A 12,135-nucleotide genomic window follows, 5' to 3' on the forward strand; every position below is an offset into this window, starting at 1 on the left:
CAAGCCCTTCTTATTTGAAGTGTTAAAGGACCTTATCTAAGAAATAGAAGATCAAAAACTATGAACAGTACAATGAGAACAAACAACTATCAACAACTGAACCTAAGAAACAAAAATAAAAATTGAGCAAACAACTAGAGCAGGAACAGAATCACAGAAATAGAGATCACATGGATGGTTACCAGTGGGGAGGGAGAGGGGGAGGGGGACAATGGGGAGAAAAGGTACAGGGAATAAGAAGCATAATTGGTAGGCATAAAAAAATATAAAATAGATGGAGCAGGGTTTAAGAATAATAGAGGAGATGGAGAAGCCAAAGAACTTATTTGTACAACCCATGGACATGAACTAAGGTTGAGGGGGATGTTGGAAGGTAGGGTACAGGTCAGAGGGGGATAAAGGGAGGAAAAATTTGTAAAAAATTTATTGATTGGCTCTACAACTGTAGAGCCTAATCAATAAAATATACTTTAAAAAAAGAAAATAAAGACTTAATAGTTTAGGTTCACAGGGCAAAGAATTTTAGGTTGGTGAGTTGGTTTTTCTTTTGTTTCTCAACACTAAATATTTCAGTCTGCTTTTCTTGCTTGCATGGTTTCTGAGAAGATGGGTATAATTCTTATCTTTGTTCCTCAATAGGTAGGTCCTTTTTTCTTCTGGCTTCTGTCAGGATTTTTTTATCTTTTGTTTTCTGTAGTTCGGAAATAAATTGCCTAGGTTTAGTTTTATTTGGCATTTATCCTGCTTGATATTCTCTGAGCTTCCTGGATCTGTGTTTTTATGTCTGACTTTAATTTGGTAAACTTCTTAGTTATTATTGTTTCACCTTTTCCTTCTGTTCCTTTCTCCTGTTCTTCTTCTGATATTCCCATTGTGCATATGTTACACCATTTGTAGTTACCCACAGTCCTTGGATATTTTGCTCTGTTCTTTTTCAGTCTTCTTTTGTCCTTGCTTTTCAGTTTTGGAGGTTCCTATTAAGATATCTTCAAGGTCAGAGATTCTTTCCTCAACCATGTCCAGTGCATTCTTCATTTCTATTACAGTGTTTTTTTTATCTCTAGCATTTCTTTTTTGGTTCATTCTTAGGATTTACATCTCTCTGCTTACATTGCCGATCTTTTTTTTTTACATTTATTTTTTAAATATATTTTATTGGTTATGCTATTACAGTTGTCCCATTTCCTCCACTTCACTCTCCTCCACCCTGCACACCCTCTCCCACCCACATTCCCCCGCTTTAGTTCATGTCCATGTGTCATATGTTCTTTAGCTTCTACATTTCCCGTACTATTCTTGTCTTCACCCTATTTTCTACGTACCACCTATGCTACTTATTCTCCGTACCTTCCCCTCCTCTCACCTCCTGCCACTCCCTTGTTGTTAATATTCCATGTGATCTCCATTTCTGTGGTTCTGTTCCTGTTCTAGTTGATTGCTTAGTTTGTTTTTGTTTTTGTTTTAGGTATGTTTGTTAATAATTATAAGTTTGCTGTCATTTTACTATACATGTTTTTTTATCTTCTTTTTCTTAGATAAGTCCCTTTAACATTTCATAAAATAAGGGCTTGGTGATGATGAACTCCTTTAACTTTACCTTATCTGGGAAACACTATCTGCCCTTCCATTCTAAATGAGAGCTTTGCTGGATAGAGCAATCTGGGATGTAGGTCCTTGCCTTTCATGACTTGGAATACTTCTTTCCAGCTCCTTCTCGCCTGCAAGGTCTCTTTTGAGAAATCAGCTGACAGTTTGATGGGAAATCCTTTGTAGGTTACTGTCTTCTTTTCTCTTGCTGCTTCTAGGATTCTCTCCTTCATTTTTTTCTTGGTTAATGTAATTATGATGTGCCTTGGCATGTTCCTCCTTGGGCCCAACTTCTTTGGGACTCTCTGAGCTTCCTGGACTTCCTGGAAGCCTGTTTCCTTTGCCAGATTGGGGAAGTTCCCCTTTATTATTTGGTCAAATAACTTTTCCACTTGTTGTTCTTCCTCTTTCTCTTCTCGGACCCCTATAATTCAGATGTTGGGATGTTTAAAGATGTCCTGGAGGTTCCTAAATTTCTCCTCATGTTTTGAATTTTTATTTCTTCATTCTTTTGTGTTTGGTTGTTTCTTTTTTCCTTCTGGTCCACTCCATTGATTTGAGTCCCAGGTTCCTTCCCATTACTATTGGTTCCCTGTGCATTTTCCTTCATTTCACTTATTGTAGCCTTCATTTTTACATCTAATTTGCAACCAAATTCAACCAATTCTGTGAGCATCCTGACCACCAACGCTTTGAACTGTGCATGTGATAGGTGGGCTATCTCTTGGTCGCTTAATTGTATTTGCTGTGGAGCTTTGAGCTGATCTTCTCTTTGCGCAAATTTTTTTTTTGGTCTGGTCGCACCTGTTATATATGAGGGGCAGAGCCTTAGGTGTTACCAGGGAGGGGCAGCCCAGTTGCTGGGTTGTGACACTGTATATGGGGGCAGGGTCCTAGAGGGAAAAATGGCGCTTGCTCTTCTCTTGGTCAGATTTCAGTCTGCTGCCACTTCCCCCAAGCAAACTGGACCCTTCTGGTGCTGATTCCCATGTGGGTGGTCCTGTGCATGTTCTAGGACCCTGTGGGTCTCTCCAGCGAACTCTCCTGTGAGGCTGGGAGTCTCTCCCTGTGCCTGAAACCTCACAGGTGTTTCCAATCAGTGCCCCGAGGCTCTATTTCCCGGCTCTGGGACCCCAGATTTTGTGGTCTGTCTCACTGCCCAGTTTATTTGTGTGTGAATGTGGGACCGCCCAGACAGCCAGGTGCCTTGCACACAGTGCCTTGCTTCACAGTTGCTGCCTTGCTGGGTCTGTCAGCTACCTGCCTGCCCAGGGTGTGCCTGCTGCCATCTTGTGCCCGGGATGCCTTACATGCCCCGTGCCACTACTCTTTGTGTCGTGACCCCTCTCTGCCCCGCTGCCCGACTCCGCTTTTCCTACCGATCTGGATGAATGTGTATATTTTAATCCTTGGTCGTCTAACTTCCATACAGTTCAATTTTCTGTCAGATCTGGTTGTTATCTTGTTTCTAAATTGTTGCTGATCTTATTTTGGTTGTGTGAGGAGGCACAGTATGTCTACCTACGCCTCCATCTTGGCTAGAAGTCCAACCTTCTTTTTTTTTTTTTTAGATTTTATTTATTTATTTTTAGAGAGGGAAGGGAGGGAGAAAGAGAGAGAGAGAGAAACATCAATGTGCAGCTGCTGGGGGCTGTGGCTTGCAGCCCAGGCATGTGTCCTTACTGGGAATTGAACCTGCGACACTTTGGTTCACAGCCTGCACTCAATCCACTGAGCTATGCCAGCCAGGGCCCGATCTTCTTTTTTTATTTATTTTTAAAAACAGTTTTAAAAAATATTTTATTTATTTATTTTTAGAGAGAGGGGAAGGGAGGGAGAGGAACAGAGATGTGCAAGGTATACATCAATCAGTTGCCTCTCGAATGCCCCCAACTTGGGACCTGACCCACACTTCAGGCATGTGCCCTGACTGGGAATCAAACTAGCGACCTTTAGGTTCTCAGGTCAGCACTCACTGCACTGAGCCACACCTCCCAGGGCCCCATCTCTTCTTATATGGTGTTTATTCTGTTCATTAGAGCCCTTAGCATATTAATCATAGTTGTTTTAAATTCATGCTCTGTTAATTCCATCATTCCTGCCATAACTGGTTTTGAAACTTGTTCTCTTTCTTCAAATTGTTTTACCTTCGAGTGTGCCTTGGAATTTTTTCTTGATAGTTGGATATGAGGTACTGGAAAAAAGGAACTGTTGTAAATAGGCCTTTACTAACGTGGTGGTAATGTGTGGGGGAGGGGAAGCATTCTGTAGTCCTTGATTAGGTGTCAGTCTTTTAGTAAGCCTATGTCTCTGGACTGTGAACTTCAGTGTTTTAGTATTCCCCTCTTCTCTTAGGTGGGAGAAGATGGCAGGGGTGTGCTAGAGTTGAGTATTTCGTTTTCTCAAGGTTGATTAGGCTCTGAGAGTACCCTACAGGTTAGGCTCTGGTTAACAACTTGCTCCTCATGTCAGTCCTTGTTAAGAACAGTGCTCTGGTATACTTCAAATGGTTCCTTTCCCCCTACTCCTGTGGGAATGAGGGGATTTTTCTTTGGTGTTTACTGTGAGGACCTGGTCAAGCTCCTGGATGTAAGACTCACAGAATTGTGGGGATGAATTCCCACTGAAGTTTTTCTTTAAAGACTTAATATTTTTCAGAACAGTTTGAGTTTCACAATAAAATTTAGAGGAAGGTACAGTTCCCACATTTCCCCTGTCCCCACACATGCATTTCCTCCCGCATTATCAGGATCATTCAGCAGACTGGTACATTGGTACCTAGGATGAACCTATATTTACACATCATAATCACCCAAAGTCGACAGTTTACCTTAGTGATCAGTTTTGTTATTGTACATTCTGTTGGTTTGTACAGATGTGTCATGACGTATATCCATCTTTATAATACACAGATTATTTTCACTCCCCCCACATCCTCTGTGCTCTGCCTATCCTTTTTATTGTCCCCATAGTTCTGCCATTTCTGGAATGTTGTATATTTGGGATCATACACTATGCAGCCTTTTCAGCTTGGCTCACTTCTTTATCTTAGATATTCCTTCGTGTATTTTTATGGCTTGATAGCTCATTCCTTTTAGTACTAAGTAATATTTCATTGTCTGGATGTACCACAGTTTATTTATCTGTTCACCTACTGAAGGACATCTTAGTTGTTTCCCAGTTTTGGCTGTTATAAACAAAGCTGCTATAAACATCCATGGGCAGATTTTGTGTCGACTATTCTGGAGTTTTTAACTCAGACTTAATCCACAATGAGCCTCCAGCAACTGGTCAGTTACAGGTGAGATTTTCCTGGTGGTTCAGGCACTGGTTTACATGGTGGTTTTTGTTCTTGAGTCTGCTCCAATAAGCTGTGCCTCTTTTATTTGTCTCTATGGCTCTCTAATATTGGGGTCAGTGGTTTTCACTGCGTCCTTCCTTCCCACTCTTATGGATCCTAGAAAAGTTGTTGAGTTTTCAGTTTGTTCAGCTTGTTACTTGATGAGATAGAGTCGTGACTTACAAGCTCTCTACAAGTGGAGTCAAAAACTAGAAGTTCTCAACTACTTTTCAAATATGAAAAATAGTACATAAAAAAGTAGGGTATATACAGGGTATATACAGGATAGGGCAAAAGCAGGTTTACAGTTGTTCACATGGAAAATAATACAATAACTAATAAATAATGATATAAGAGCAAACTTTGTTTTGCATGCTCACATCTGTAAATCTATTTTACTCCACCCTGCATATGATTGATTTATTTATTTATTCCTCATGCAAGGGCATTTCCATTGATTTCTATAGAGAGAGGGAGAGATTGAGAGACAGATTGAGAGAAAGCATCAGTTGGTTGCCTCCTGTATATGCCCCAGCTGGGGATTGAACCCGTAACCCAGGCATGCCCTAACCAGAAATCAGCTGGCAACCATTTGGTGCACAAAATGACACTGAATGTTCCAACCAACTGAGCCACTCTGCCAGGACCTGTATATGATTTTTGAAAAGTAAACTATGTGAAAAGGAATACAATGAAACATTTAAGTCTCTTTCCCATCTTTGATTGTAGTTTGCCAGGGCTCCTCCCCAAAGGAAACCAGTGTTAATAGTTTCATGTATATTCTTTCATAGGTAATCTCAGCATGCAAATGTATGTGTGTATGTAACCTTTTTTTTTAAAAAATAAATAGGGCCTTGTTTTTGCTTAAGAGTTTTATATCCACATACAATCTTTCATTCTTTTTTATGGCTGCAAATTGTTCTATTAGATATGTATGTCATTATTTAACACCTCTCATCTCCCCATGATGAACATTTATATTTCCAGACTTTTAATTAAATCAGTATATATCCATATACATACATCTTTGCAATGTGTGATTATATCCATGAAATATGTTCCTAGGAGTTATTTCCTTAGTATTAGTAAATACATATAGCTGTTTTATGAGTATAAGATGAGTTTTTCCCCACTTCTTTAGAAAGAAGCCTAAGAAGAGAGAAAATGGGACTGGATGTAGAAGATCAATGAGATTACAAAATGTGGATCCTTCAGGAGTTTCATTACCAGAAACCCCAACCCAGCCAACAGTAGTAGAAGATGAAAATGTAAGAAAGTGCAAATATAATATACTAACTCAATAAAATACTGAAAATTTTGAAGTGTTTGAAACTAGTCTAAAGGGGCATTAAATTATGTTGGAATTGTACTTTATTAGTTTAACACTTGACTGTTATATGTTTTAATGCTATGATTTTCAACCAGTGTGCCACAAGAATTTTTTTTTTTTTTTTAAAGATTTTATTCATCCATTTTTAGGGAGGGACGGGAGGGGGGGGGGGAGAGAGAGAGAGAGAGAGAGAGAGAGAGAGAGAGAGAGAGAGAGAGAGAGAGAGAGAGGGAGAGAGAGAGAGAGAAACATCAATGTGTGGTTGCTGGGGGTTATGGCCTGCAACCCAGGAATGTACCCTGGCTGGGGAATTTTTAAAACATGTAATACCTGACTAATTTAGTTAGGTGTGTTACCGAACAAGGGACCAAAAGGGGCAATTATTGGCCCACCCAGGGACACCAAAAACTGTTACAGAACACAAGGGCCAAAAAAAAATATACTATAACTGAAAGGAACCCCCCAGGTTCATTATGTCCGCCGCCTTATACTAAAGACATCTCTCAATGCCAAAGATTTGTGAAAAGGAAAGGAAATGTTTATTTAATGCTATACAAACTTAAAGTAGTGACCTAACGTCTTCATTAAAATATCAAAGTCCTTTAGGATGCCCACAGACGCCCACAGTGCTTCCTTCTCCCCTGTCCTACTTCGGGGTACTGTAACTCTGGAAAAGAAGTGAATGTCCGTGTTTCAGGCTCCTGACACCATCAGCTGTGTCGCCATCCAAGCAGAATCTTTAATTAATCCAAAGCCATGTGGCACCTTCTCATGGCCTACTGTCAAGAGTTCTTTCACCCTTCTTCCAGGCAAAGTGTCTCCTGCTTCCCAAGCCATGCGGCCAAAGGGAGCAACCCAAAGCTGTGTGGTCGTCTTCTATCAAAGCTGTGGGGGTCTGCACTCTGGTCAAAACCGCATGGTTCTTCTCTCCACCAAAGCTGTGGTGGGGGGTGGGGGCAGTCACCACTCTGCCAAAGCTGAGTGGCAGTATTCTGCAAAAGCCAGGTGGTGGTTCCCCCTACTAAAGCTGTGGGGGTCCCCACTGTGGCAAAGCTGCGTGGCTGTTACATGGCCACAGCCATGTGGTGGCTCTCCTTTCTATTGCCACAGCTGCATGGTTCTTTGCACTGCCACAGCCACGTGGTTCTCTCTCTCACATGGCTGCAGGAGTCCCCACTCTGGCAAAGGCGCATGGTTCTCCCCCCAGTGGCTGCCGAGTCTCCGTTTTAAATCCCTGCACCAATCTTCCTCTGCAGCCCCATTTCCAACTCCTCCCACAATCGGCTATGTTTGCCAACACTCCCATATCCTTCCAACTTTACTGGGCTGCCATAGTGAGTCTGGGCAGGCATGGCCCCATTGTGTGGAGCCAATCTTCTCCAAGCTGTTACATGGGCACTGAAACTCCGGGGACCTGCTCCCCAGTTATGGGGGGGAAGTTACTTCCATCTCCCTGGCTCACAGCATGGCCACAGCTATTTAACAAATCTATGCAACCAGTTAAAAGTTATAGATATGTTAAATGACCATGCCAGAGGTTAGCTGCAAAGCTGTTGCTGTACAAAACAGCCCTCAATGATTCTGCTCCATTAGCCCCTTCCCCCCACTCACATTTGTAGTGGGGGGAAGGGGAAGGACATCTTATGTATCTTTCTAATATTTTCTGGACACCCAGAGTTCTGGACCCCATTTCAAATCTCTTTTTGGGCCCTCCCTCTTGGCTATACACTGTTTCAGGTGCATTGACCTCTTTTCCCTTTGGTCGTCAAATAAAAAAATGACAATAAGCAACACAACAATAGCCATCTAGTGTGAATGAATCAAAATTATACCTTTTTTTGTCAGTTTGGTAAAAAATATATTTTTGGTGTGCTGCAAAATTTTAGTAGTTTATGTGTGCCATGAGACGAAAAAGGTTGAAAATTGCAGGTTTAATGAGTAAGATTTCTAAGTCATTAAGAAAGGGTTGGATTCTGTATTTCTGCAGATTTACCTACTGTGGGATTTGGGTAAATTACTTAACCTTTTTGAATTCTGGTTTCCCCATTTTTTATATGGCAACAAAAGTCTCAACAGGGAGTTGTGAGGGTTAAATGAAATAGTTTCTATAAAGATCCTTACATTGTACAATATTAAGGTCTTAGTAAGCAATCAATAAATGGTAGTTATTAATGTTATTAGTAATAAATAATACGTTAATAGTGATTTTTTTGCTGTAGTTTAATTTTATACGCTCAGTGAGCATAAAGAGTCTTATTTATCAAATTTATTGTCTCAGTAAGATTATATTTTTTACTCAGGAGTACCTACTGTTTTTAGTATTTTATACTTAAGTGCTTAATTATAAATCGGGCAATAATTAGTCTGGTGCTTTGCTAATTGCAAATTAAGGTGCTATGGGAGGAATAGCTTTCAAATTTTTTTGAAGCTTCCACCCATGATAAGAAATATATTTACATTGAACTCATTACACAAACACACACATGCACACACACAACTAAAGCAAAACTTGTAAAATGATACTTAACCTTTACTATATATGATGCATTTCTGTATTTTCTTTTTTCATTCACTAAAACACATTGCTGGTTATGGTATATTAAAGTGATTTCATGACCCTGGGTTACAACCTCTGATTTAAAAAACACAGCTGTAGGATAATAATTTTGATTATGAAATTAAACTGAATCAATTCTCAGCAACTCCAGTTCTTGGCAGTATAACTATTGCTAAGTTAATTTCTCTAAGTTTCATCCCAGTGTTTTTAAAATGTGGTATGTCATTCACAGGATTTCTGAGAGGATTAAATGAGATAATACATTTTATTACAAGGATAGATAGTGTTCATTCATTGAACAACTATTTTTGAATGCTAATGGTGTGTCACCCCTGTTGGTATTGAAAGTAAAGTAGTGAAAAACCTCAAGTGTATATTGTAGGGCAGGAAGATAATCAACTCTTTTATCTGTTTGTTTTTGTTTTTGTTTTTAAATAACAGCCTTTGTTACCTCCTGGGCCTTTAGAAATGACTCCTGAAAACCAAGATGATAACAATGAACTATTTAAAGGATTTCTACAGACCTGGGCAGAAGCGAGCAAGGTATCAGTTGGGAGGGATTTTAGCTTTTAGAATCATCTGTTAATGAAATTTTAGTACATATCTTAACTTAGTACTTTGGTCTCTTCCTTTGTTTCAGACAAGTCGTAGTAAGAACACTGAGAAGGAATTGTCTAGCATTAAAAGGTGAGTTAACATTCCTTGCCTCTATTTACATTTTCTGAGACCTTTAAATTATAAAGACTATAAAACAGGAAATTTTGAAAATGAGGTAAAAAAATTACCTATAATATTTTTACCTGGACAAGTGTTGTTTTTATATATTTCCTTTGAAGTATTAACATATACAAAATCTCTAGATCACAGGTGGCAAACACAAGACCCTCAAGCCCAGTCCGGCCCTCCACCTTGTTTTATCCAGCGGGCACCTTGTTTCTACCGAGAGGCAATGCCGAGCTCCTTGCCCCTAGTTAAGGAGCAGTTACATGTTCTGCCCTTTGAAGGCAACCACAAGGCTGATGTGGCCCCCAGTGAAAATGGGGTTTGACACCCCTGCTCTAGTTATAAGCTTCATGAGTGCAGGGGTTTTATCTCAATTCCCAGAACAGTGTCTAGCATATAATATATATTCATACAGTATTTAATAAGTGAATGAATGAATCCACAAACATTTTACTGTGTTATGTTCTAATGTTTATATAAATTTGCATTATGCTTCTCAGTAATATTGTGGTTGCATGTTATTATTAGAGTCTTTAAATTCATTGAATAGTTGCATAATATTTTATTGAGAGGTAAAATTTACTTAACCTCCTGTTTCTTACCCCCTTGGTATCTGGAATTGTTTTCTATTTATTTTTGACTGTTTGTATGTGCGCATGTGTTTGTTGAAGTGTGTATGTATGCATAATAGTAGATTATTTCTTTAGGATAGTGGGATTAATGCGTCAGATATTAATTATGCATCAGATATTAATTACAGACATAATTATGACTTTTAGTACACATTGCTGAATTGTTTTCCAAAATCTTTTTTTTCCTGAAAATCTTTCATGAATTTACTCTGCCACTACCAATATATATGAGAGTATGTTTAACTGTAGCCTACTAGTTTTTATTAGTGAAAAATAGAACTTCATTATGAGGCCTGTCCAGAAAGTATCCAGCCATGTACTATGAAAAATAGAGACATTTATTGAAGAAGATACAGGAAACAGTGTACATAGGACAATGATGCCTCAGTCCCCTTCAAAGTGGGCACCTTGGAATCTCACACAGTTCCCCCAGTCACCATCAGCTGCACTGTCATATTTTCCTGAATCTTATCGAGGGTCTGAAATCTCTTTCCTGTAAAAGGTGATTTTAGTTTTGGGAAAAGCCAGAAGTCTCAGGGTGCCAAACCTGGGCTGTTGGGGGGCTGAGTCACCTGGGTGATTTGATGTTTTGCCAAAAAATTGCATGAGTCAAAATGCATGAGCAGGCATATTGTGGTGATGAAGCTGACAATCACCAGTTGACCATAGCTACAGCCTTCTGAATCATCTAAATAGTTTCCATGAAGGAATGTTCAAGTTTAATGCAAAATTTGATGCAGATTCATTGCTGTAGTCTCTCAGTCATTTTGAATGGGACTGCTACATAGTACATAGGCTCACTCAATGGTCCACAACTACTACTGACTAGTACAGTGAAGTTGTCATGGTTCACACATGTGGATTCCAGTCCACTCTCCTTGGCTGCCAGGTTACATTGATGTTGCGCCAACTGTTCTCATATTAACGATGGGTGGACTATTTCTGGACAGACCTCGTATTTACTTTGATTTCTTTGGTTGCGTGGAGGTTGAATGTTTTCCCATATTTATTTACTAATTGATTTTTCTTTTTTGATTCATCTTTTACTTATTTTTGTCAATTAAGACTGGTTTTACTTCTAAAATTTTACTTCTTAATTTTCTCAGCTACAAAGCCAGTTTAGGTGGCATGGTCATTAGTGGAGATACTGTTTGTAAAGTTACCAAAGGTTCAGTACTGTCTATGGCTCTTCATCCATCAGAAATTAGAACTTTGGTGGCAGCTGGGGCCAAATATGGGCAAGTTGGACTTTGGGATGTGGTAAGTTACTATTCATTTTTTTAAGATATTAAAGTTTGACTGAAGCAGATAGTCTGCAAGAAGATAACCTAGAGCTATTTGTTTATAGATGCCAATTATTTATATATTTGTACTTTGCAATTCTAAATTTAAAGTCTTTTGAAGTGCAAAAGTCATGAATTTTGATGAATTCCAGTTTATCAATATTTTTATGGATTATGCTTTTGGTGTTATATCTAGGAAATCTTTGTCTACCCCAAAGTATTGAAGATTTTCTTTTTATTTTCAAAAACTTTTATGATTTTAGCTTTCACATTTAGTTTGCTGATATATCTTGAGTTATTTTTTTGTATATAGTGTGAGGTAAGGGCCCAGGTTTGTCATTTTGTATGCGAATATCCAGTTGCCCAAGCATTATTTGTTGAAAAGACCATTCTTTCCCATTGAATTGCCTTGACACTCCCTCGTTTTTTTCTCTTAATTTTCTGTCAGATTTTTAGTCATACCTAGGATTAAAAGTTCAGCCCTGGCTCATATAGCTCAGTGGATTGACTGCCAGCCTGTGAACCAAAAGGATGCCAGTTCAATTCCCAGTCAGGACACATACCTGAGTTGCAGGCCAGATCCTTGATTGGGGGCATGCAAGAGGCAACCTATTGATGTATCTCTTGCACATTGATGTTTCTCTCCCCCTTTCTCCCTCCTTTTCCCTCTCTCTAAAAGTAAG

General features: G+C 39.3%; 1 protein-coding gene across 1 annotated transcript in view; it reads left to right on the plus strand.

Annotated features, from left to right (window-relative positions):
• WDR76 (WD repeat domain 76) overlaps positions 1–12,135 on the plus strand; it is a 54,837-nt gene that overhangs the window by 22,824 nt on the left and 19,878 nt on the right. The window contains exons 7-10 of the mRNA XM_028506157.2: positions 6,069–6,195; positions 9,256–9,357; positions 9,455–9,501; positions 11,276–11,429. Coding sequence (XP_028361958.1) covers positions 6,069–6,195; positions 9,256–9,357; positions 9,455–9,501; positions 11,276–11,429 — 430 coding nt within the window. The remainder of the gene's footprint in view (positions 1–6,068; positions 6,196–9,255; positions 9,358–9,454; positions 9,502–11,275; positions 11,430–12,135) is intronic.

The sequence above is a fragment of the Phyllostomus discolor genome, chromosome 1, assembly GCF_004126475.2.
Source record: "Phyllostomus discolor isolate MPI-MPIP mPhyDis1 chromosome 1, mPhyDis1.pri.v3, whole genome shotgun sequence".
In the NCBI taxonomy this organism is placed as follows: domain Eukaryota; kingdom Metazoa; phylum Chordata; class Mammalia; order Chiroptera; family Phyllostomidae; genus Phyllostomus; species Phyllostomus discolor.